Raw genomic sequence first — 22267 nt, forward strand, 5'->3', positions numbered from 1 at the left:
TAAACAGAATCTGCTCTGATTGTTCACTGGTCACAGGCGGGTAGTAATCCAGGTCTTAAATAGCTATAAAGATTTTTGAGTGGAAAATAGACTCACCTAATACTGACCTGCTACTTACTCTTCTCACCCTCTTTTCTTGCTCTCCTAGTATTGACGCTCTGTTCTCTCAATCCCCGAAACAATCTTCTACTCTACTCCACAGCCATACAGAACAGAAACCTCGGTTTCTCTTCAAGTTGCTGAAAGTAATTTTGGAAAATGAAGGTGATGACTACCTGAGGCAGGGCAAAGGAGAAGTTGACTCCACAGAATGAGCGACGCGAACTGACATGTTTCCCTTAACAGGTGAAGTTCACGAGTTTACAAGTTGGACTAAATGAAAGTTTCACCCCAATGATTGACTCCTTGCTCTGTATTCATGTTTGACCTTTTAGCCCCAGGGCTGCAAAACAGACTTCTGCAAACAGAGAGAAGCAGGGGGTGTCTGTCTTTTTGTTCTTTTTCTTGCACAAGGGTTGACAAGGAATACAAAAAAAAAAAAGAAATTTCTATTATTCTGAAAAGAGCTTTAACTCCATAGTGATGTATTCATAAGTGTCTTTATTTACACCAACAACTGACGGTGTGATTTCCCAGGCACAATTCAGCTGCCTGACCATAATTTACACATTTCTGTTTTTCTTACATAATAATAAAATAAGTAATTCTTATAAATAACCGGGGTGCTTAAATCTGAGAGGGGAGGTTTGTGTTTTGCTCTGACCTGAATACAGCACTGAAGTTGCTGAGGGCTGCAAGCTTGTCTGAGCTAACAGGATGAGGTTGCGAGGCCAGACTCCCAGAGATGCTCAGTCAAGTATAAACAACCACATAGTGTTAGTAGGATGGTGGACAGAGAGAAGAACGATGATTTCATTTTTAGGTTGACTTTTAAACTAATGTCCAGTTCATTCATCTTCCAAGGGTGGCTGGGCTACTGCCACTGCCATGTGTGGATGTGAGGACAGTATTTTGTGTGCGAGTGTGTATTGTTCACTGGGGTGAGGTGTCAGCTGACTCACATGTAGCTGTGTGAGTCAAGCTGCTGACAGGAAAATGTAGCAGTAGAAAGCTGATACAAGCTTTGGCTTTACTGTCATTTAGATAATACCGTGAGCACACAGAAACACTTGCTCACTCAGTGCATACGGACCTCTTCTATATGCCAATTTCAGCACATTGAAAGCCAACATGCCCTTTTTCCCCACATGTTCAGCACTTTTTCAGTTTTCTCCACTGATGTCCACAGATCCCACTACCCATTTATGACAACCTTAACAGTACAAAGCTTCGCTTTATGGCGGAGAACAATTTTATTCCCTTTGATATGGAATAAAACCTCAGTTTGACGTAGCTTAACGGGTCTGTAGGTTTGTAAAATATGCAGAGTTCACATTGATCCTCTTTTAAAAGAAATCTCTTGGCAACTGGAGTCTGATAATATTCTCTTTTTTCTACTTGTCACGTTGCCCGCTCCACAGCTCATGCACCTATTTTCCTCGCAGCTGGAACTGAGAGGGCAAATGTTAATGTTTCCAGAGTTAGGTTCCCTGCAGTTTAAATAGGAGGCATGCAAGCAAATTCTACCCACAAATGTCTGTGTGTGTGTGTAGTACCCCACAGGTGCGGGCTCCCACAACCCCGGAAGGAATAGAATCAAGGCAGCAAAATAGGAATCCCCCGCAGCATATGAATGAGCACAGAGTGCTTGAATAAAGGGGACGGATATAGCGGAGGACATGAGTGCGGCTGGGTGTGTGGGTACCAACAAGGATAATATCAAACCCAGAGGGAAAGCAGCCTGCAGCAGGACACAGGTGCTACTTTCTCTGGAAGCATCGCACACAGGCAGCATTCTCTCACTGTAGCACAGACAGCAAGAGGTGAAGGGTGAGAGAGACAGAGTGAGAGAGCTGCATGTCTTGGCACATTGAAATGATGGAAGGCCACCACCTGCAGAAAGACCAACCCGAAGTGGAAAACCCACACTGTGGGAAACTGAAAGAGACACAAAGGCTTCACATTTCAGATTTTTTAAAAAAATGGTGTGAAAAGAAACCTTTTTGTTAACCAGGCTTTAGTTTTTAAAGGTACCATTTGGAAGACCTCACCCATGTCAGTCGACTGCAGTGAACCGAATTCTGTTTTCTGTTTTCTTACTCCTCCCAAATCAAAAGCTTTATACTTTTGTGGCCGCTACAGAACAAAAAGATCAAAGATGCTACATATCTACTAGGGGTGCAACAATACACAAAATTCACGGTTCGGTTCGATACTTTGGTGTCACGGTTCGATATTTTTTCGATACAAAAAAAATTTTCATGCCTTTTTAATTTGTCATTTATTAAATTTTCACGGCACATTCCGCACCACATCTCTGTGCGTTCATCATTTGTTTGAAGCCAGCTCACCTCCTGCAACTACTTTTCCGAGAATACGTGCTTCTTTTGTGGTTCGGACTCCTTCTGACATTTCTTTGGAGGTGGAGGAACATCACAGTAATTGCTTAAAGGAGCTTCTTCGACATCTTTAAGAGTTCTAAACAAATGTCTGTCCTCCTCCTGAAAATCTTATGTATGCAAACACGCGTTGCAACTTCTTATCTTGTGCCCATTTTTTATTTTGACAGCGAATGCGCACCTGCGGACCACTTATGTGCAGCCCTGGTTATTTCGCTTGTCATATTGCAGCCACAGAAATTCTTTTGTCCATGAAACCATAAAGCTGCACTTTCTTTTTGCCTTATAGTCTGATTTGTCATAACTTTTCCGTTTTGTGGTAAGTTTTTCTTTGGCTGTCACTTCTTCACCCTGACCTGTCTTATTTGGCTCAGCAGAACTAAAATATTGTGGCGAGCTCAGACAAGAAGGAGACGGAGGTATCGTTTGGTCTTGCTTCCCGTGAGCTAGCCAGGGAGCACAGCCGTTTATTGACATCTGCAGAAGAACACTGCCGCTAGCTAACTGCTCAGCGCGGCAACAGCACAGCAACAACAACAACAACACCACCACACAGGGCGCCCTCTGACCCCGGAAGGACACACCGTCGCAGCGAGAGGGCGTCACCCGTCACTATGGCAACATAAACAAAACATAACTGTACAAACAGAACCCCGAACAGCCCTGACCCGCTACATAGCCCCCACCTAAGGGGTCAGTCGTCCCCGACGACCCCATTACCCCACACAAAGTCCTGCAAATGTCCAGGTGCCTTCTTTTGGCGCACCGGCCGGTCACGACCGGCGGGGTAAAAGTCACTCGGGTCAGAACATGGGGTGCCACCATCATCCCGCTTCTGACACCAATGTGGCGAGCTCAGACAAGGAGGAGACGGAGGTATCGTTTGGTCTTGCTTCCCGTGAGCTAGCCAGGGAGCACAGCCGTTTATTGACATCTGCAGAAGAACACTGCCGCTAGCTAACTGCTCAGCGCGGCAACAGCACAGTAACAACAACAACACCACACAGGGCGCCCTCTGACCCCGGAAGGACACACCGTCGCAGCGAGAGGGCGTCACCCGTCACTATGGCAACATAAACAAAACATAACTGTACAAACAGAACCCCGAACAGCCCTGATCCGCTACAATATATATCCTGCTGCTTTTACACACCCACTCACATAATGCTCAGCGATTCTCTGCACGATCAACCTCACATGTTTAAGCTTGCTGCGGGAGATTTTACTTGTCATGTTTGCATAGTAAGCTAACGATTGATAAGACAATGTCAGAGGAATTGGTGCGCAAATTATCACTCACCAATCAGTGCTGTCGCTCTCTATACACAGTTCGCATGATTGCAAAGTGAAAGCAAAAAACAAGCGCAAATTCAAACGCGATTTCAATATGTCACATATTGACAGTGGCTCACCGATGCCAATGACATAATTACCCAGCTACATTTCCGAAAGAATGCAAAAGCATTGACATAGATTTTTCCTTCCTACAATAGCCCGGCAGGGTAGCCCATCTGAAAAAGAATCGCTAGCCCCAGGACGTCGGGCTAGCGATTTTGCGAGCCCTGTATCTGATTGAGGAATCACTCATCTTTGGAAAAGAGAGTTTATTACAGAGAAATGCCTCTTTCCAAAATAAAAGCTATACTATCCGCTTCTTCTGGGCTATATTCTCAGCAGCATAAGGAGAATCATGTGCTAACAGCTGTCTAAATGACTCGGCTAAAGTTAGTAGCATGCTTGTTGTTTTTGTCTTTGCACTAGGATGATGTAAATGTGCAGTCATATTCGTTGTGTTCCCACTAGTGCTTTCAGGTTAATCTCGTTGAAATGACCTTAATGCCACAACACAGCAAATCTCCGCTACCGCCGATCGCCCTGTGCATGGGGCTAGACGGCCAACACGTTAACGAGCTAACTGCGCTAACACACTAGTTCCCACCTAGGTAATTGAGCATTGCATGGCACATCCAACATACTGGTTTTACTTTAGTCCATGACTCGCTTACCTTCAGGGTCATACGTCACATGAAAACCAAAATAATTCCAAACGCCAGATCTGAATGAGGGTGGGGGTCCATGTTGCAAGGAGAGCTTAACTTCTGTCTTGCTAGCTTGCCCTGTGCTCTTCCTTCTGACTATGCTGTCTGTGTTGAGCGCTCAGTGGATCTGCGCTCGACAGCGCAGCCTAGGCGGAGTAGTCGAACGCAGATTCACTGAGCGCTCAACACAGACAGCATAGTCAGAAGGAAAGTTGATAAAATAAATTACAAATGTTGTATTGTTCATACATATGCGTACTGAACCGAAAGCACTGTATCGAACGGTTCAATATCGATACGAATATCGTTGCACCCCTAATATCTACCGGTCGAGCAGAAGCAGGCAACTGCTGAATCACCTTTAAAATCCACCCCTCTCTCTCTGCAGCTACTTTCATCTGGGAAAGACTACTGTGCCAATATTTACCCTCATTTTATCTCAACGCTGATCACGTCTCTCTTTCCTGCGTTTTCTCTTAACTCAGATCTTTCATATCTTGAGTCTGAAGGTGCAGACACAAATTAAAATTTGCCTCCACGGCAACTGAACACCTATGAGTTACCCGCCCCTCTGCCTCTCAGTGGTCTCTAGCTGCATACACAAAACGGGATTAGGTGGAACGGTGATGTCAATCTCCAAGATTGTATGACGACTGATGGCAGGGCAACATGACCTCTTCCACAAGCCAGTGCTACATAAACTTAATAGTTTGCATTTCTGAGAATATGTCAGTTTGTTGGAAGACATAATTACACATTAATTAATGTAGATTTCTGAGTATTACATTATTTCTTTCCTGTTAAATAAATTCAAAAAAGAAATGATTGTACCTCTAAGCATAACTGAAACTGAATAAGGTGCAAGTCTATTTGCAGGGTTACCACTGAGAGACAGACAGCCATTCATGCTCACATTCACACCGATTACCCTAAAATATATGAGTGCGAGAGGAAACTGGAGTACCCAGAGAGATCCCACACATGCAAATTCCACACCGAAAAGGCCCCAAGCTAGTCGTGGATTCAAATCCAGAACCCTCTTTTTGTGCCAATCTTTGTGTTTGCCACCAAAGCAGCAGTGCAGTCCAACACTGGCACAGGATGATGAAGAGGACACAAGAATCATCCTTTTTATCTTCTGGTCATTGCATCTAAGCATAATACATCAAACCCCCTTAAAACATCACAACGTGGACCATGAAGTAAATTATAGACAATACACAGCACCTATAGCTACACAGCAGCAGAGAGCTGCCTGCTTGAACTCAGACATACAACGTGTACAGCAAACACACGTAAAGAAGACCGAACTGAGGGTCCAAACTGCGATTCCCACAGGTACAAACAGCTCTGACAGTGTAAAAAACTATTTAACGTTTCTATAACCTAATCAAGCTGAGCAAAGCCTTCACCTGAATGAGCATGTCTGTCTGATCAGGGTAACAAGCAGAATCCACTTCAATCTGTGACGACTCGGCTTAACATCAAGGACGCTCTGCTGATTGGATGATTTTTTTCTCCCCCCAGAGCAGCAGCTAGTTTTAAGGGCACTCAAAGAAAAACAAATTACTCCTCTTTGCGTGCAGATTCGATACACGTATGTGAGAGTGTGTGTTTCACCTTACAAATGTGCGACCTGAAAGCAGATTAGTGTGGAGAGGCAATATAATCAGCAATCCTCCAATTCTAAGCAAAGAAGAAAAAAAATGAGAGGGCGATAGAGAGGAGAATACAAGGTCTATGTGTGTGTTATCCTGCTGCATTGACCCTATTTGCAGAAGGGTCAAATCCCACACTCAATTTTTCCATCACTAACATGAGCTTGTTAGGTATGGAAAACTGTTGCAAACAAAAAGTCTCCTATTTACCCTCAGGCGTGCGCATTCAAAAAAGATCCACAAAGGTACAAAACTGCAAAACGTTATGCATAAAAACATCGACACTAAGCTGGGAATTGAGTTCCTGACAAGGACACTGGCTCTGGAAGAGGCGTTGACACAGTTTTTGCCTACAGCTTAGCAGTTTTAACAAAAAAAATTAAAAAATAATAACAAAAAGTCTGATAAAAGCTTTTGTTCATGTGTGACAAGCTGCAAAATGACTCGGCAAACACAACTAACAGTCAATGTAATAGTAATTATTTTGCCGTTTAAAATTCTTTTTTCAAAAAATATCTGTGAGTTACACAAGTACGCTTTGTTGTCACTCATGATTATACTCGATTCTATTAAGCTGAAAACAACAGAGATGTCTGGAGATTGCGCGGGAATATTCTTCCAGCTGCAAACTGGTTTATTTCTAAAGCAGAACGCTGACATCCACACTCTGGTCTGAGGGAGACAAAAGCAGTTAGTCACACTTTGCTGCCGAGTGCACAACGATATTATATTATAAGAGGGCAACCCCTGAAGAGTGTGACAACAGTCATCATGACAGCGGGCTCGTTTATTTATTTTCGTCTTCGCCGGCCACATTTACTAAGCTTTTGAACAGGACATGATTGTTATTGCTCAGATTAAAAGTGTGACCTTTAGTAAGTCACACAGCCTTTTTTTTTTAATGAAAATTGAATCATATATCCTGATGTATAGGCCACGCTCTAACATGACAAAGTGCATATATTAACATCTACTGCATATTATAATGTCACTGCTGTTTTTACTTTAAATGCCCTTTTAGCAGTTTTATACATGCATATAATTTCTCTTGCCAGTTCCTATTGTTTTTATTTTGGAGAGAGGTGAGCCAGGAGCCACGCATTTATTTGTATGGACTGAATGATTTCTAATGCACAGCGCAATAAAGCGTGAACTCTGCACCACTCTGAGCAAAATGCCAAATAATTCCACAAACAAAGACACAACCTGCTTTGAATTAAGAAACCATCCGTCTTGTTATATGCAAGTGTACAAGTGTATAAACACACACAATAGGCAAACAGATCTATCCATCTACTTGCCAGACCCACATTAAATGCAGCACATTAGAAATATTGCTATATGTCCTCCAGCACTAAACATATACAAGGCCTTGGCTGCTTTCTCCTTCTTCTTTGTGATCTAGAACAAGATCACATGATCTGAAGAAAAAAAAAAAAAAAAGTGCTAGACAAATGCATTATACCCATCGGCTTATTGCCAGTTCTCCTGTCCTCCCCAACAAATGTAAAAATACCTCATTTCCACCGGCGGGGCAGGTAGCAGCAGCCTCTTTGACAGAGAGATAATAGAGTTGAATCATTCTGCTCTGCTGAAGAAGGTGAATCTCCATGCCAAATGCACCTGGATGGAAAGCTAGCATTTGTCCCACGTCTCATTTGCAAATGTAAAAACGGATGTAAAAACAGGGAGTGGAGATGCATGTGTCATTTTATTTTTATTTTTTGCTTTCCCACAGAGGACAGAAGTGAAAGAGAAGCAAGAAGAAAATGTAAAAGCAGGAGGGAAATGGCAGATAAGAGGGTGGAGGAGGAGGTGGAAGAAAGCATGGTGACATAAGATGTACCTCTGTGAGATGAGCTTTTAAGGATGTCCAGTGGGCACCGTCCTACGAGTGAGCAATAACACTAAGAGAACAAATGTTTTGTTCAGACGTGTGCTTTGATAAAAAATTATTTTAAGATAATTAGTTCTCTTTATTTTATATGCCTTTGCTATCCTTTGCTATCCTTGTCTTTTTGCTGTTGCTTTTATACTGTTAGAGCTAGCAGAAGGAAAATCCCGGATGACAAGCCAGACGGCTCTTAGCATTGATATTCCGCCGAGTTAGATATTGAAGGCTCAGCGTGACGTTTTGTCCTGGAGGAAGGAATTTATAGCAGTGCCTTCAGCTGCAGCCTTTACCGTGTTGGATACTGGGAAAACTGCCTGATACAGTGGGTGCTGAAATTTAAGAGTGAGTGAGTTTCTCATTCGGTATCTAATGGAAAAGACAACTTGGCCCAAACTCGGTCAGGTAATTCACATCGGTTGAAGCCGTAGGCGAGAGAAGTGGCCTATTAAGGATGCAGTTCCAAGGTGGCGAAAATCTAGCTTTGACAGTTAAATATTACCTCCCTGATTTAGTTTGAGTTGGGGGGAGGGTTACATTTTGTATTACACTGCAAAACATCCAAGCAAGATATGTTGAGTGAGAAGTTTTTTTAATATATAAATGCATAAAGATTCACTCGTGAAAGGTTTTTGTGTGGAGAACAATATGAAAAAGTATACTGAATTCAGCTAACATGGTGAGTATTGCACTGGCTTACTTTAAAAAATAATGTAATCCTCTAAAGCTCTGACACATTCTTACTTCAAGAAAGATCCTTTTTATAACTGTTTAAAAAAATTACGGCTATAAACGGTCGAGTGTGCGCAGAAAACGTCTAGCTGCTCAGCTTGTTTACCATGTTCTTGCTTCTCTGCTTTCAGCATGACAGCGTGCTTTATATCTTCTTGTATACAGCTAGAAGAAGAGCAGCTCTTGAAAATCAAAAGTTATCAATAAAAGAATTTAAAAAAAAGATTTGAAAAGGAATCTTGCAACATACGTTAACGTCCACTTCCGTGGCTTTGAGCTTTATCCTCTTATACAGCTGAATCAGCAGGATTAGTGTAACTGAGGCTCAGAAAAGAGGGAAAAACTCAAATAAATTTTGGCCATTACATGATAGCAAATTAAAAAGCTCGGTTAGTGAAGGGATGTTAAAATTCAGTGCACACTGCCGGATCTCCACTCAAAGCAAGCATGCACAGTTATGCAAACACAAACAGAGCCCCAGAGTAAACTGGAAACTTTCCTTTGCTCTTGAATACCTTTCCTCATGACCGGCCACAATAGGAAAATGGGAACAGTGTTTAACAGGCCTCGGGGAGCAATGCCGCGCTCCTTCACAAAGCGGCTCACATCAAGCTGCTTTGTGAATCAAGCTGGGCAGCAGGCCTTCGAGACAAAAGACAAAAGAATGACAAAGTGCAGCCCTCGTCCTCTCTCTTTTTCTTGCTCTCATGTCCTGTCTCCTTTGGCACTCCAACACGTAACCAAAAATAAATAAATAAATTATACATAGAGGGAGACGGATATAAAATATGACAATGTAGAAAGGAAAAAACCTTAAGAGGAACCTTTATAATTCAGCTTAACGAAGCAAAAAGTTACAAAACTACAAAAGCGTCATATTTGAAAGCTGTCAGCAGGGTAGCTCCATCAGACCAACTGTGGAGCAGTGAGGAACCTTATCGTAACTGCCACATTTTTTTTATCCTTTTAAATATATAGCCACACATAAAATGCAGGATTTATAGTAATCTAAATGGTGGGAAAAGTCCTTAAATGTCAGAGTGAAGCAAACCTCAGACTCTCCCCCTCACTTCACCCGAGAAGCTTTCATAAATTTGATGAATTCCTAGCCCACCTCCAGATCTTCCCCACACTTGTAAATATTCATAAGTTTATGATGAATAGTAAAAATGTGCAAGCCAGTGCTTTCAAAAGAAACCAGGGAATACAAGCGAAAACTACAAAGAGAGTTGCACGCAGGGACAGTCAAGCTTCAGTCAATTTACTCTTTCATATCAAGTGTTTCCATTTTCTGGAATTTTCTGCAGGGCTTAAAAAAAATAGCACTCAAAGCTGGTTACAATGCAACCAACACCTTTGTCTCCATAAAGTCAGTCTATTCCATCTCCAAGGTTTATCCATCTCTCTCCTCTGATCCCTTCCCTGCCTTTGTTGCAAGTCGTCACAGCCTCCGGGAGAGGTGACCTTTTCCATTAACCACCGCCACAGAAAGCTCATTCTGAGCAGCAGGGAGCGCACAGACACACACTCTTTGATGATTGATTGAAATCCTGCAAGGTCCGGATCGCTTACAGTAAGGAAACACCAAAGCTGATACAGCCCCAACACGGCACAGAAACCCCATGAAAGAAAATACTTTTTGCAGAGGTGGGGAGTAAAAAGCGGAACCAAACCTGAGCACGGAAGAAACTGACAAATCCCATCACGACAGGGATCACGATCGTCTACAGTCGATACTCCCACCTGACATCTGTCTTTCTGGCTCTCGCTCTTTTCTCTCTCTCCGTTTCTCACTTCTTAAACTCACCAATTCATTCTGATTCAAACTTACCTCCCCTGTGTCTCACAGCTGTGTCCTATTAAATTGTCCAAATTGTGTGGGTTTTTACGAGTCTCTGCTGAGGAAATTGGTCTTAATTAAATCTTAATGGCGTTGTTTAACAATGTGATTGGAGAATTATTAGATACCCCCGCTGTATAATCTAGCTACACCTGAATAGGTTTCTATATATTACAGGAAAAGCCTTTCTTTAAGAAGGTAGCCTGACTGGCAATGTATTTGTGGCATAGGTCCAATGTTTTGGGAAGGGAGGGACCACCCCCTTTCTTTTGTATTTGTGGTTATGTATGTGTTGATGAATGAGTTAGCGTGAGCGGTAGGTAGTCTCATCTCTCTGTGAGAGCACACTGATAAAAGTAATGGTAAATGGCCTGTATTTGTCTAGCGCTTTACTAGTCCCTAAGGACCCCAAAACACTTTACACATTCAGTCATGCACCCATTCACACTGGTGATGGCAGGTACATTGTAGACACAGCCGCCGCCGGACACTGGTGCCACCGGGCCCTCTGACCACCACCAGTAGGCAATAGGTGAATTGTCTTGCCCAAGGACACAACGACCGAGACTGTCCAAGCCGGGGCTCGAACTGGCAACCTTCCGATTACAAGGCAAACTCCCAACTCTTGAGCCACGATCGCCCCATAAAGAAGTAGCTACAGCAGCTATTTTGTGTGTCTAAGCAGCCCCGGTATGAGTAAACTGTTAGTATCCAGCTGTACGCTGTGCTCGCCACCTCCTAAAGGAATAAAGCAATGTTGGTGAAAGTTTCCGATGCCTTTCTGTAGCTCTCCACTGTGCTGAGTTGACCCAGAGAGAAAGCTAGTTAGCAGCTTTGACCCAGACTAATGGTAGGAGCCACAAATCTGATGTATATACAGAGCTCCATGGACAGCACAGGCAGATTATTATGAATGTGCACCAGAAGCACTAAATGGCTTCGGTCATGAGTCATAGCCACATCCTCCCATGATGCATCCTGCTGCATGTCCCACCTGTTGCATGAGAAGGGTGTCCTTCTTCTGCCCAGTCGCTCCTCCCCAATTTACCCCACCCCAACCGGCTCCCCACCTCGCCCCAATCATAGCAAGCGTGCCAGTGGGCAGACAGTGCCATCATTCAGCTGCTTCCTCTTCTGCTCGGCTAAACACTGGGCCTAAAGTGCAGACGGCAGCGAGAGCGGGGAGGTGTGCACTCACAGACACATGCAAAAACACACACGCAAAAAGAAAAAAAAGAAATAGAAAAAACAGACTACATCACACATACACACTTGCTCCCTTTTGCACAAAATCTCTCTGTTTCACTCGCTTACTCTTGCACATACACAGTCAAATCTCCTGCGGCAAAGCTGTGGCAGCGGGCCAGAGATCTCATCTGCATGGGACAAAGCTGGTACCTTGATGGTGGCTCGTTAGGCAGGCCAACACAAATTTCATTAACCCTGAGGTTAACACACTCTGGACTTGTGTTTTTTCCAGTGCTTTTCACTGACCTATCAACCCGACCTCTTTCATTTCTCAATTCTATATCCGCATCTGTTAAATCTTACATGCAACACTTAGGAGTCATGAAATGCACTGTGGGCATGTGAATGCAACACATGCTGAGTGTGAAATATCTTTGAGCTGTTTTACATTCTGTCCAGCAGCACTGTGCAATTGCTTTAGCATTAGAAAGAAAATGCGAAATGAATTGCAAGAGGAAGCCAAAAGTGTTACTGAGGAAATACACAAATTCTGACTGTGTGTGCAAAAGGAAATGTAATCAAATTCATGTACTGAACGCATCAAAGGTGTAGGGTATCATTTCCCTCCCTTAATCCTTCTCTTGTCTCCACCTTTAACAGGCAGATCTCACCGCGTCCGAAGCACATCGAGGATGCAGTCTGAGCTGTTACAGAAACAGTTTATCCTGGCTGCGGAATAAGCCAAAGAAAGAGAGATTTACTGGGTTGGACAAATAAGCTGTGGGGCAGATTCATGGTTGAGCCTGTGGCAGTTACCCCAGCTCCCAAGACGCAAGCTAACAGATGCCACACGGGTATACTTTTATGACTCAAATGGAATAAGATGTCAAATTAAATGACAGTTTCATGCATAATGTTAATTGTTACATTTAATTATCTCTCAATAACGGTGAACAGAGGCAGGAACATTTTGAGATTCCATTTTCAATTTTCAGATCACAGCAAACGTCCACCTGGAAATTGAATCATGTGCTTGTATACCTTCAGAAACAGTTCTATGTGGGACTGCAAGAATATAAATTGCAACAGTAGTCCGGCTGCAATTTCATAACTCAGTGCTTTCAGATTTTACTTTGATGAAAAGTGCCCGAGCTCTTTCGCAAAGAAACAAGATACCAAAGTGGAAGCAATCTCTAAAATCCCAACTACCCAGCTGGGTTCACACCTGTCCCTCACTTCAACATGCTCAAACCATTCACCTGATGCAGACCTGCACACTGCGCTCTCGCTGGGCTCGACTAAATAAAAAAAAAAAAAAATACACCTAAGATATAAAACTATAAAAAGTTCCATAACTGCTTTTTACTAAGCAGAGGGTGTATATCTCTGTTTGTTTGCTTCTTTACCAACAACTATCAAAGTGCAAGTGGGCACTGTGGATAACTGCATTATTTAGAAAGCTGAAAAGGAAGATATATTATTATATTCACCACTACATGAATAAATGATGAATAAAAAACTGCTATCTATGTGTTTAAGATTTTAAATCCTGATAGATCACAAAGTCTCTATAGAGTGCAAATACATTTATTAACTTATTAATTTTTTTACATTTACATATTTTACCTCATTATACAAATGAAGACGCTGTCATTCCTTTTGTGTTAAGGTGTCGACTACTGCTTGATTGAGCCGAGGCTCTCAACAGAGACGACAGCATTCAGTCAGAATCTTGTACAGAGAAGTGAAACCCCACTACAGTTTCAAATAATACTGTTCCAAAGGACCATTTACATTTTAAATTACTGATAAATGCCTATGTTTACTTTAATGTTGTTTTAATTGGATATATTTTTATCTAGTCACTTCTTTATTTTTTTGTATTCGGTAATTTCAGGCCTTCATGTAAAAGCAGTGTCTGTTACCAGTTTGGTGCAAGAGTGACCAACCATAAGAACCTCAAGAGCTAAAATTAGGAAAAGTGACACCGGAGGGCATGGTTACCATGACAGCGAGCCAACCTGAGCCTGCCGCTGCCGAGATACAACAACAACAAGCTAAATCAAACTTTATGTCCAACTGCAACTACATCTGAATGCTAGAATGTGATTATGTATGTGACTTGGTTAGTTTTTTCCCCCCTCAAGATTTATTACATTTTTATGACAACGCATCTATAAGATGCGTCTGTTTTAATTTCAAATTCCATCTAGATATTTAATAGATTCATGCTTCCTGGAAACCTATGAATGCACTTGTCTTCATAAAGTAAGCGCCAAGCACCACATGCGCCTTTCCCATATGTTGTCTCCATGGGCAACCAAGCAGTCAAGCTGTTGAAAATCCTGAGATTTCCTCCTCTTCGACTTCCTCTTTATCCACGGTGATGCAAGGAAAGGTATGTTTGGATTATGTGCCGTTCGACAAACACAGGCACCACATCTGTGTTTATATGAGGGTTGGCTGCGTGTATGCACATGCATGAACCGCCGCGTGTGTAATCGCAGTTAATCAATAGAGGGCTGTATGCAGCAGCAAGCTTTCCCCCTTTGCCTTCTCGCCCATTCCAGTGGACCTGTTGAAGCTGGAAAACAGGGGGGGCTGCTGTACGACTGGGTGGCTAGGTAAATGTGGCACTCATCTAATATGCACTGCTGATTTACCTGCCAAAACACATCTTCATTAAAATTCAGATTAAATAAAGGCCAGTCTGGCCAGTGTGCCGTCATAAAACTATTTAATTATACCTTTTGGCTTTCGTCATAATCATAGGTGCAACAGCTAGCATGGCTTTCAAGAAAATACAATTAAATGCCCTAAGTAACGCTCATATATTTACAAATGTCTCAATAAAATAAAATTATATTTCTTTGACTGGTCTATTCAGTATATCATAGTCAATCATCTTATTATAAAGATAGAAAATAAAGATTGTTGGGTTTGTAGATTCCCTACTACTAATGGGATATGAGAAAAAACCTCTTGGCCAACAGTTCCTTTTTCAAATAGAGTCCAAAGGGTCAGAAAAATGCTACAAAGAGTCTACTCATGTTTTATCCCTCACTTCACAAGCTACATGTCCTATGTGCTTATAGTGACAGAATCAATAGCTCACTTCATGCTTCCACCTTACAAGCTTTAAAAATCACAAAAAACCTAAGTGGACTGCCCATCGCCCTGTTGCCGCTGGTCTATCACACAGATCCATCCTGTATTTAATAATTTAGTGGTATAATAATTTAGCACGGTTGTGGCTGACTTAGTGCTCTGAATGACGACAACCCTGAACCAAAGAGGCCTAATGACACTTCTAATGCAGATGCGGTCAGATTGAACCTGAGCTGATCTTTAACATGCCAGCACTCCTGCGCAAGGTCCTGCGCCCATGTGTGAATAGCACAGTTAATACCCCAGTGAATTCCCAGTGAGCAGGTGGGCGTCACATGTCCGACCTCCTGCCTTCAGCACGAGAACAACGCTTTTCCACAAGTGACAATACATCTCACTCCAAGCAGACCAGTGAAAAACAGCTCAGATAAAATATCCAAACGTTCGAATAATTTGGTTTACTTATGCCACGCAAAAGGTAAGTCGCTGGGTAAAACCAAAACAGAATCTTGCTCAAGGCCACCAGCACCCACTGAGAGCACTTTTCTTTCTCTGCAACACAAAGACTCTCATCAGACAGAGTTCATCCGTTCTGTTTCCATGTTCAAACTGGATTCTCACTTTTCTGCTTTTTTGAGAAACTATGGTGATACAGCTTCTCACAACATTAGTCACAATTAAGCTGGAATGGCCTCCGCTGGGCTCTTCATGCTTCTGTTTCTCAAAGCCCTGCTGGTCATACGGCAGTAACACTTCATCTAGTGGATGATGAAGAACGAACAAGAAAAAAAAAAAGAAGGAGAAGATTGGGTCAAGATAAATCTAATTTCCTCCAAAATACAGACGACCAGAATGGAAATTTACCAGTGTCACTTCATATCGAAATAATGTCGTAATCAGGCCAAAAATGAAATTACATTATTTCTACCTGCCCCACCTCACTGCTAAGAATCAATTGAAGATTGTGTGGGAAAAAAAGAAAAAAAACTGGCAGCCCAATATGAATATTTACACACTTCATAGAGCCCCATTTCCAGTAATGGCTACATCTCACTTAGAAACCCTTAGTACGAGAAGGGACATGTTATTCATAAGAGGTTAAGTAAGTTGACCTGCTCAGATGCCTACTAAAAAGGAAGACAGTCAATTAGACACATAGATCAGCACTGCAAGCATAACAGCTTCCTTCCTCACCAGACAGCCGCAGCAGACACGTCACAAAGGCAGTTTATTAAAGGAACCCTTAAAAAGACGAGCATAAGTATATTGAAAATATCTGTGTGTGCTGAGGTCCGTGATTTCACTCAATGAAAGGAACTGTCATGCTCTTGGGCTAATTAATGCAAAATCGGGAACGACATGCAGCAATAGCAAAGATAAATAAATAAATCACAGGTAGTGAAGAGCTTCCATATATGTGAACACAGGTTATGGATACAAAACCACGAGTGTGAATATTTTCAATAAATGTAACCTTTGTGAAAACAGCAGTTTAATATGCATTTTTTTTATTCCTCGAGTGATCTGCAGTAAACCTGCAGAGTACAATAATATTTGCTTCATAAAAGAGTCAGTGTAGGAATACTTTGCTGGGCATTTACACTCAAAGCCCTGACGCAACTTTACAACTAACTTAGCAGCAGTAAATAAATGATATTGGCAGTCTCCAGCCCTCCATATGATTCAGGATTCTCATGATCATAAACTATATCTGGTCTGTCACTGGGGAAACCCCAGCACTGAGATCAGACACAATGGAATGATCCTTGTATGTCAATCAGCCATGTGTGCATGTGCACGGACGGTGCCCACAGTTTCAAGGACATCATAATTATTGCATATCACTTTACACAGACAGCTGCAAGAAATACAGGCACACCAGCACCCAGCGTTAAATCTGAAGTAGGCTCGCCAGTGGTGTATTAGTTCCAGTACTTTTTATCATCAGCCATTCCTGTAATGCTCAGCATCATCTACTGTTACAGCCAGCCGCTACTGCTGTGCACTGTGGATAAACGCAATCAAGCCTTGGTAATAAGAAGCACAACAGCAGCAGGTGGAAATGTGCCTCTCGCTGCACTGCCCACCTTCTAATATTTTTCAGGCGTTGCTGTGACCTCTGAAGCCACCTTCACAAGCACCACTTTGATTATTGATGTTGAAGGTGAGGGCCTGACTTTGGACCAGGACACATAAACAGGTGCTTTTTTCTTAGCCTAGAGAAAGAAAAAAAAGCTCTGGCTAATTTATAAGACATGCTCTCGACTCTCTCTGTGAGAGTGTTACTTGTTGTAGTAGATCAGGTTCTACCGATCACAGCAAACAAAGGAGAGCAATGTGTCAAAGCCAGAAGAGCGTTTGTTTCATGAAAACATCTGAGCTACAACTATGTGACTGTTTAGAGACTGTATGGCATTAAAATCTTACTTTTCCTACCCATCCTACAGGAGCTCGCTATTCTAGGTGTTAACTTTATAGCAGTGTTACTTTAGTTAATGATTAAAACAGTTTTCATAAAATGATTGTTAAATGTTTGTTTCCGGTACTCCTCTTAGAAAACTTGCATGAAACGAACAGACAGGTTTCTCTTAAAAAATCTACCTTTTCCGTAGTTGAAGTGTAGTTTGATAGTCTTGCCCTGGTTGATGTGCAGGTAAGTGAACCAAACCGCCGAGGTGAGCAGTACCAGCAGCAGCAGGAGCTTGAACTGCTTCCGGATCTTCTTCACGGGGAAGCGCAGCATCCTCGCTGAAACATCCTCCGGTAGGCGCCCGGTAGATGGTTAAAACGAGTCCAGAAGGCTGCTGACTGTTCGGGCGCTGCTGTGTTGTGTTTCTGGGCTGTTCGCGCCTCTGCTGAAGGACTACCTCTCCCAGTTACAGCGACGGCATCCCTGCGAGTGTTAACTACAGCCCCAATGCGCGTCTCGTCCTCCCACATCCACGGGGTGCCAGCAGCGCCAAACTCGTTGTATCCTCAGATCTGGTAGCAAACACCTCCGTGGCAGTCATCGTTTATGAATGCAGTCCGTTGTCTCCCCTCCCCTACACGAAAACCGCGGGTTCAGGCTTCCCTGCTGGAGTTTTACAGGCGTCCGAGAGGAAGCGGAGGAAAAAGGGACTGCGGATCAAAAGCCGCTGAGTTCTGCGACCGTGGGAATAAAATAGCAGTCCGACGATAATCTACGCAAATCCCCTAAAGCTCAAGCCCATGCTGACACCACGACGGTTTTATCGGCTACTCGAGGATCATCCACGACCACGGCTTTAGCGCAAAGTATCAAAGAGTAATAGGAGAAGTGTAGTTTCCGAGAGGAGATGTGGTCGCACTTAGCATTTCTGCAGGTGGGTCATTTAATCTTTTTACCGCCGAGCACAAATGAAGTGAAGTGGCCGTCAGTGAAACGCGGGCTACTGCCAGAGAAACCTCGAGGTAACTGGACTAGGAAGGGGGGAAAGGTCAGGGTGGCAATCGGCCAAATGTCACAACCCTCCGCGCTCCATCTATTGTTAAACACAGCGCACACAGAGAGCCTGGCTTCCAATCGATGGCAGCGCGTTCAGCTGGAGCGCGTTTTTATTGAAGTCCGGGGAGAGGAGGGGCGATCAGCTGTCATCCTCGTACTCGGGTGGGTTTAAAGCCCAGCGACGAGTAAATATTACGAGATGCAGATAAAAAACTGCTCCATGGCGGCGTAACAAAGGTGGGTTACTCAAAAGCGACTGTGCAATAATTTGAGGTCCGGGGAAGAGATGCCCATGTGCTCTGGTTTCTCCGTTGTCTTCACGGCAGGTGCATTTTTTTTTTTTTACCTCATTCTCCCAAAGTAGGCTAGCAGCACTGTCCGACTGCACAATTAACACAAGAAAGACCACAAGCGAGCGAGCACTTCACCAGGATTAAACAAATAAGCACAATACGTGGCACTGCTGGGATGCACTACCTTGTGTTGTTTTTTCTCTCATGAGCTTTTTTTCCCATTAAAACGCCGCAACAGCATCATCAGACCTGCGTGTCAACGAGCACTGGGAGTAAAAAAAATAAATAAATAAAAACCAGCTGAGGTCCAGGAAGGGTGTCGCGGAGAGCCCAGCAACAAGCTGAGGAATAACCGGGAGAGAACATGGTTTTGTTTTGCTACAATGAAGGAGGGTATCTCCAGTCCCTGCACAGCTCAGTACGCCCATCAATTGAGCATCTTACGGTGCAGAGCAACCTAACCTGAGAGAACGAGGAATGACAAGTCCGTTGTCCAATTACAAATACGCCATGAGTTCAGAGGAGGCGGGTCTACTTGTTTGCCTTCGCCGTTGCTTGGCACTCACACGATCCAGCATCCAATAGCTGAACGACCATCCTGAAACTTGTTCACCGTTCCTGTTTTACCATATCCCCCCAGAATTCAAGGACCCATGTTAATTAGATGAGCAATGATTAGTCGCTTTTCAGGAAATGTAGAAATAACTCGCCAAATGAAACCGCACAAATGGCCTTTGGAAGATTAATTAAACCACTGTACACCGAAAAGGGGAGGAAAATCACATTTTATTCTAATTTTGGTGTTGGGTTTGTTAATTCCTTCAAAAATGTATTTCTAAATCAATTAGTTTCAGTAACACTCATTGCACGTTTTTTCTGATTAAAGCACACATTTTAATTCCTCGACTGGAGATAAATTTCATTTGTTTGCCAAACTAAACTGAAACAACGTCCCCGTTGTTTCAAAGAAAAATGATTTGGTCGGAATTACGATTTAAAACATTAATCGTAAGCCTAATACTTGAAGCGGAAGTGAGAAAATTACTAAATACTTCAGTCATGTCATTACGAGGCTGGAAACCTTGTGAGCCATCTTTACAAATTATCTAGACAGCCTTTGTGTGTGAGCTGTGTGGCGACACCCTGTAGACCAGTCATGACGCACGCTTGACTGCCCCCCAGTGGTCAACGATAAAAAGAAACTATAATGAACGCAACACTAATTTAAGAAATAAAAATAAAAGAAACGATTGCATATGTGTGAAAAAGTTTCATGACTTGTTGTTGCTGTGAGGGGCTGCTAATTATTTATATCTTATGAGTCCATAGTGCATACTTTTGTGTGTCGTATTTAATAGTTTAGCTACAGATTTTCTTAATAAAAGTGCTCAGAGGTTCTTTTATTACAGCAGGCCCCGCCCAATGAATTCAAATTTCAAGTTTTAATCATCGTGGTAGAATTTGTCAGCATAACCTGCTCCAGGGAGGCTTTGGTGTACATTTATTAGGCTGTCTGGAGTTGACTGCCCTTAAAAACTGTTGTGTTTGCGTTGTAATGCATATTGTGATTTCCCTAAATCTTCCCTCTGACAAATACCCTCCATATGGTAACATTTAAAAAGACTCAAACTAAACCTGAAACTAATAAAAACTTAACTAAATCTAAACAGTTACACACAAAGCCACTCTGGAGAAACCTAAAGTGAACTAAAAACAAAATCCTGAAATGAAATAAAAGGGTAAGTAAAGAAAAATACAAAGTTTTTTAAATGTTTTCACAATAAACTAATTGGAAACAGGAATATTTTTGCAGTTAAGCTAAAAAATAGTTCAAAACAAAAACCATTACGTGTACTTAAAAAGTCAGTATGAAAGGAAAATGTGCACAAAAAAGAAGAAGAATTCTATAGCAGTCAAAGCTAATTTTACACCGTGGGGCACATACAGCCCACACTGTTCTTAAGTGGGCAAATGAGTACATTTCCCCTTTATGTCAGCATAAAGATGTTTAACTACACATTACGTCCCTTAAGTGTTTTAAAATAAGAAACAGAAGTGCAACTTCAACAGCATGTTTCCGTTTTTCTGGATGATAAGTGTGTAAAATTACAGAAAAGTTCTGGTAGCTCGACGCCCAGACTCTCTGTATTTATAAAATACAGTGGGGCAAAAAAGTATTTAGTCAGCCACCGATTGTGCAAGTTCCCTCACCTAAAATGATGACAGAGGTCAGTAATTTGCACCAGAGGTACACTTCAACCGTGAGAGACAGAATGTGAAAAAAAAAAAATCCATGAATCCACATGGTAGGATTTGTAAAGAATTTATTTGTAAATCAGGGTGGAAAATAAGTATTTGGTCAATAACAAAAATACAACTCAATACTTTGTAACATAACCTTTGTTGGCAATAACAGAGGTCAAACGTTTACTATAGGTCTTTACCAGGTTTGCACACACAGTAGCTGGTATTTTGGCCCATTCCTCCATGCAGATCTTCTCGAGAGCAGTGATGTTTTGGGGCTGTCGCCGAGCAACACGGACTTTCAACTCCCGCCACAGATTTTCTATGGGGTTGAGGTCTGGAGACTGGCTAGGCCACTCCAGGACTTTCAAATGCTTCTTACGGAGCCACTCCTTTGTTGCCCGGGCGGTGTGTTTTGGATCATTGTCATGTTGGAAGACCCAGCCTCGTTTCATCTTCAAAGTTCTCACTGATGGAAGGAGGTTTTGGCTCAAAATCTCACGATACATGGCCCCATTCATTCTGTCCTTAACATGGATCAGTCGTCCTGTCCCCTTGGCAGAAAAACAGCCCCATAGCATGATGTTTCCACCCCCATGCTTCACAGTAGGTATGGTGTTCTTGGGATGCAACTCAGTATTCTTCTTCCTCCAAACACGACGAGTTGAGTTTATACCAAAAAGTTCTACTTTGGTTTCATCTGACCACATGACATTCTCCCAATCCTCTGCTGTATCATCCATGTGCTCTCTGGCAAACTTCAGACGGGCCTGGACATGCACTGGCTTCAGCAGCGGAACACGTCTGGCACTGCGGGATTTGATTCCCTGCCGTTGTAGTGTGTTACTGATGGTGACCTTTGTTACTTTGGTCCCAGCTCTCTGCAGGTCATTCACCAGGTCCCCCCGTGTGGTTCTGGGATCTTTGCTCACCGTTCTCATGATCATTTTGACCCCACGGGATGAGATCTTGCGTGGAGCCCCAGATCGAGGGAGATTATCAGTGGTCTTGTATGTCTTCCATTTTCTGATGATTGCTCCCACAGTTGATTTTTTCACACCAAGCTGCTTGCCTATTGTAGATTCACTCTTCCCAGTCTGGTGCAGGTCTACAATACTTTTCCTGGTGTCCTTCGAAAGCTCTTTGGTCTTGGCCATGGCGGAGTTTGGAGTCTGACTGTTTGAGGCTGTGGACAGGTGTCTTTTATACAGATGATGAGTTCAAACAGGTGCCATTCATACAGGTAACGAGTGGGGGACAGAAAAGCTTCTTACAGAAGACGTTACAGGTCTGTGAGAGCCAGAGATTTT

At 42.8% G+C, this 22267-nt stretch overlaps 1 protein-coding gene across 1 annotated transcript in view; it reads right to left on the bottom strand.

Annotated features, from left to right (window-relative positions):
• The window catches only part of b4galnt4a (beta-1,4-N-acetyl-galactosaminyl transferase 4a), a 156268-nt gene extending 136639 nt beyond the window's left edge, over positions 1-19629 (bottom strand). Inside the window, exon 1 of the mRNA XM_026176454.1 lies at positions 17556-19629. Coding sequence (XP_026032239.1) covers positions 17556-17697 — 142 coding nt within the window. The 5' untranslated portion in view covers positions 17698-19629. The remainder of the gene's footprint in view (positions 1-17555) is intronic.
• Between the last annotated feature and the right edge of the window lie 2638 nt (positions 19630-22267).

The sequence above is a fragment of the Astatotilapia calliptera genome, chromosome 7, assembly GCF_900246225.1.
Source record: "Astatotilapia calliptera chromosome 7, fAstCal1.2, whole genome shotgun sequence".
NCBI classification, from domain to species: domain Eukaryota; kingdom Metazoa; phylum Chordata; class Actinopteri; order Cichliformes; family Cichlidae; genus Astatotilapia; species Astatotilapia calliptera.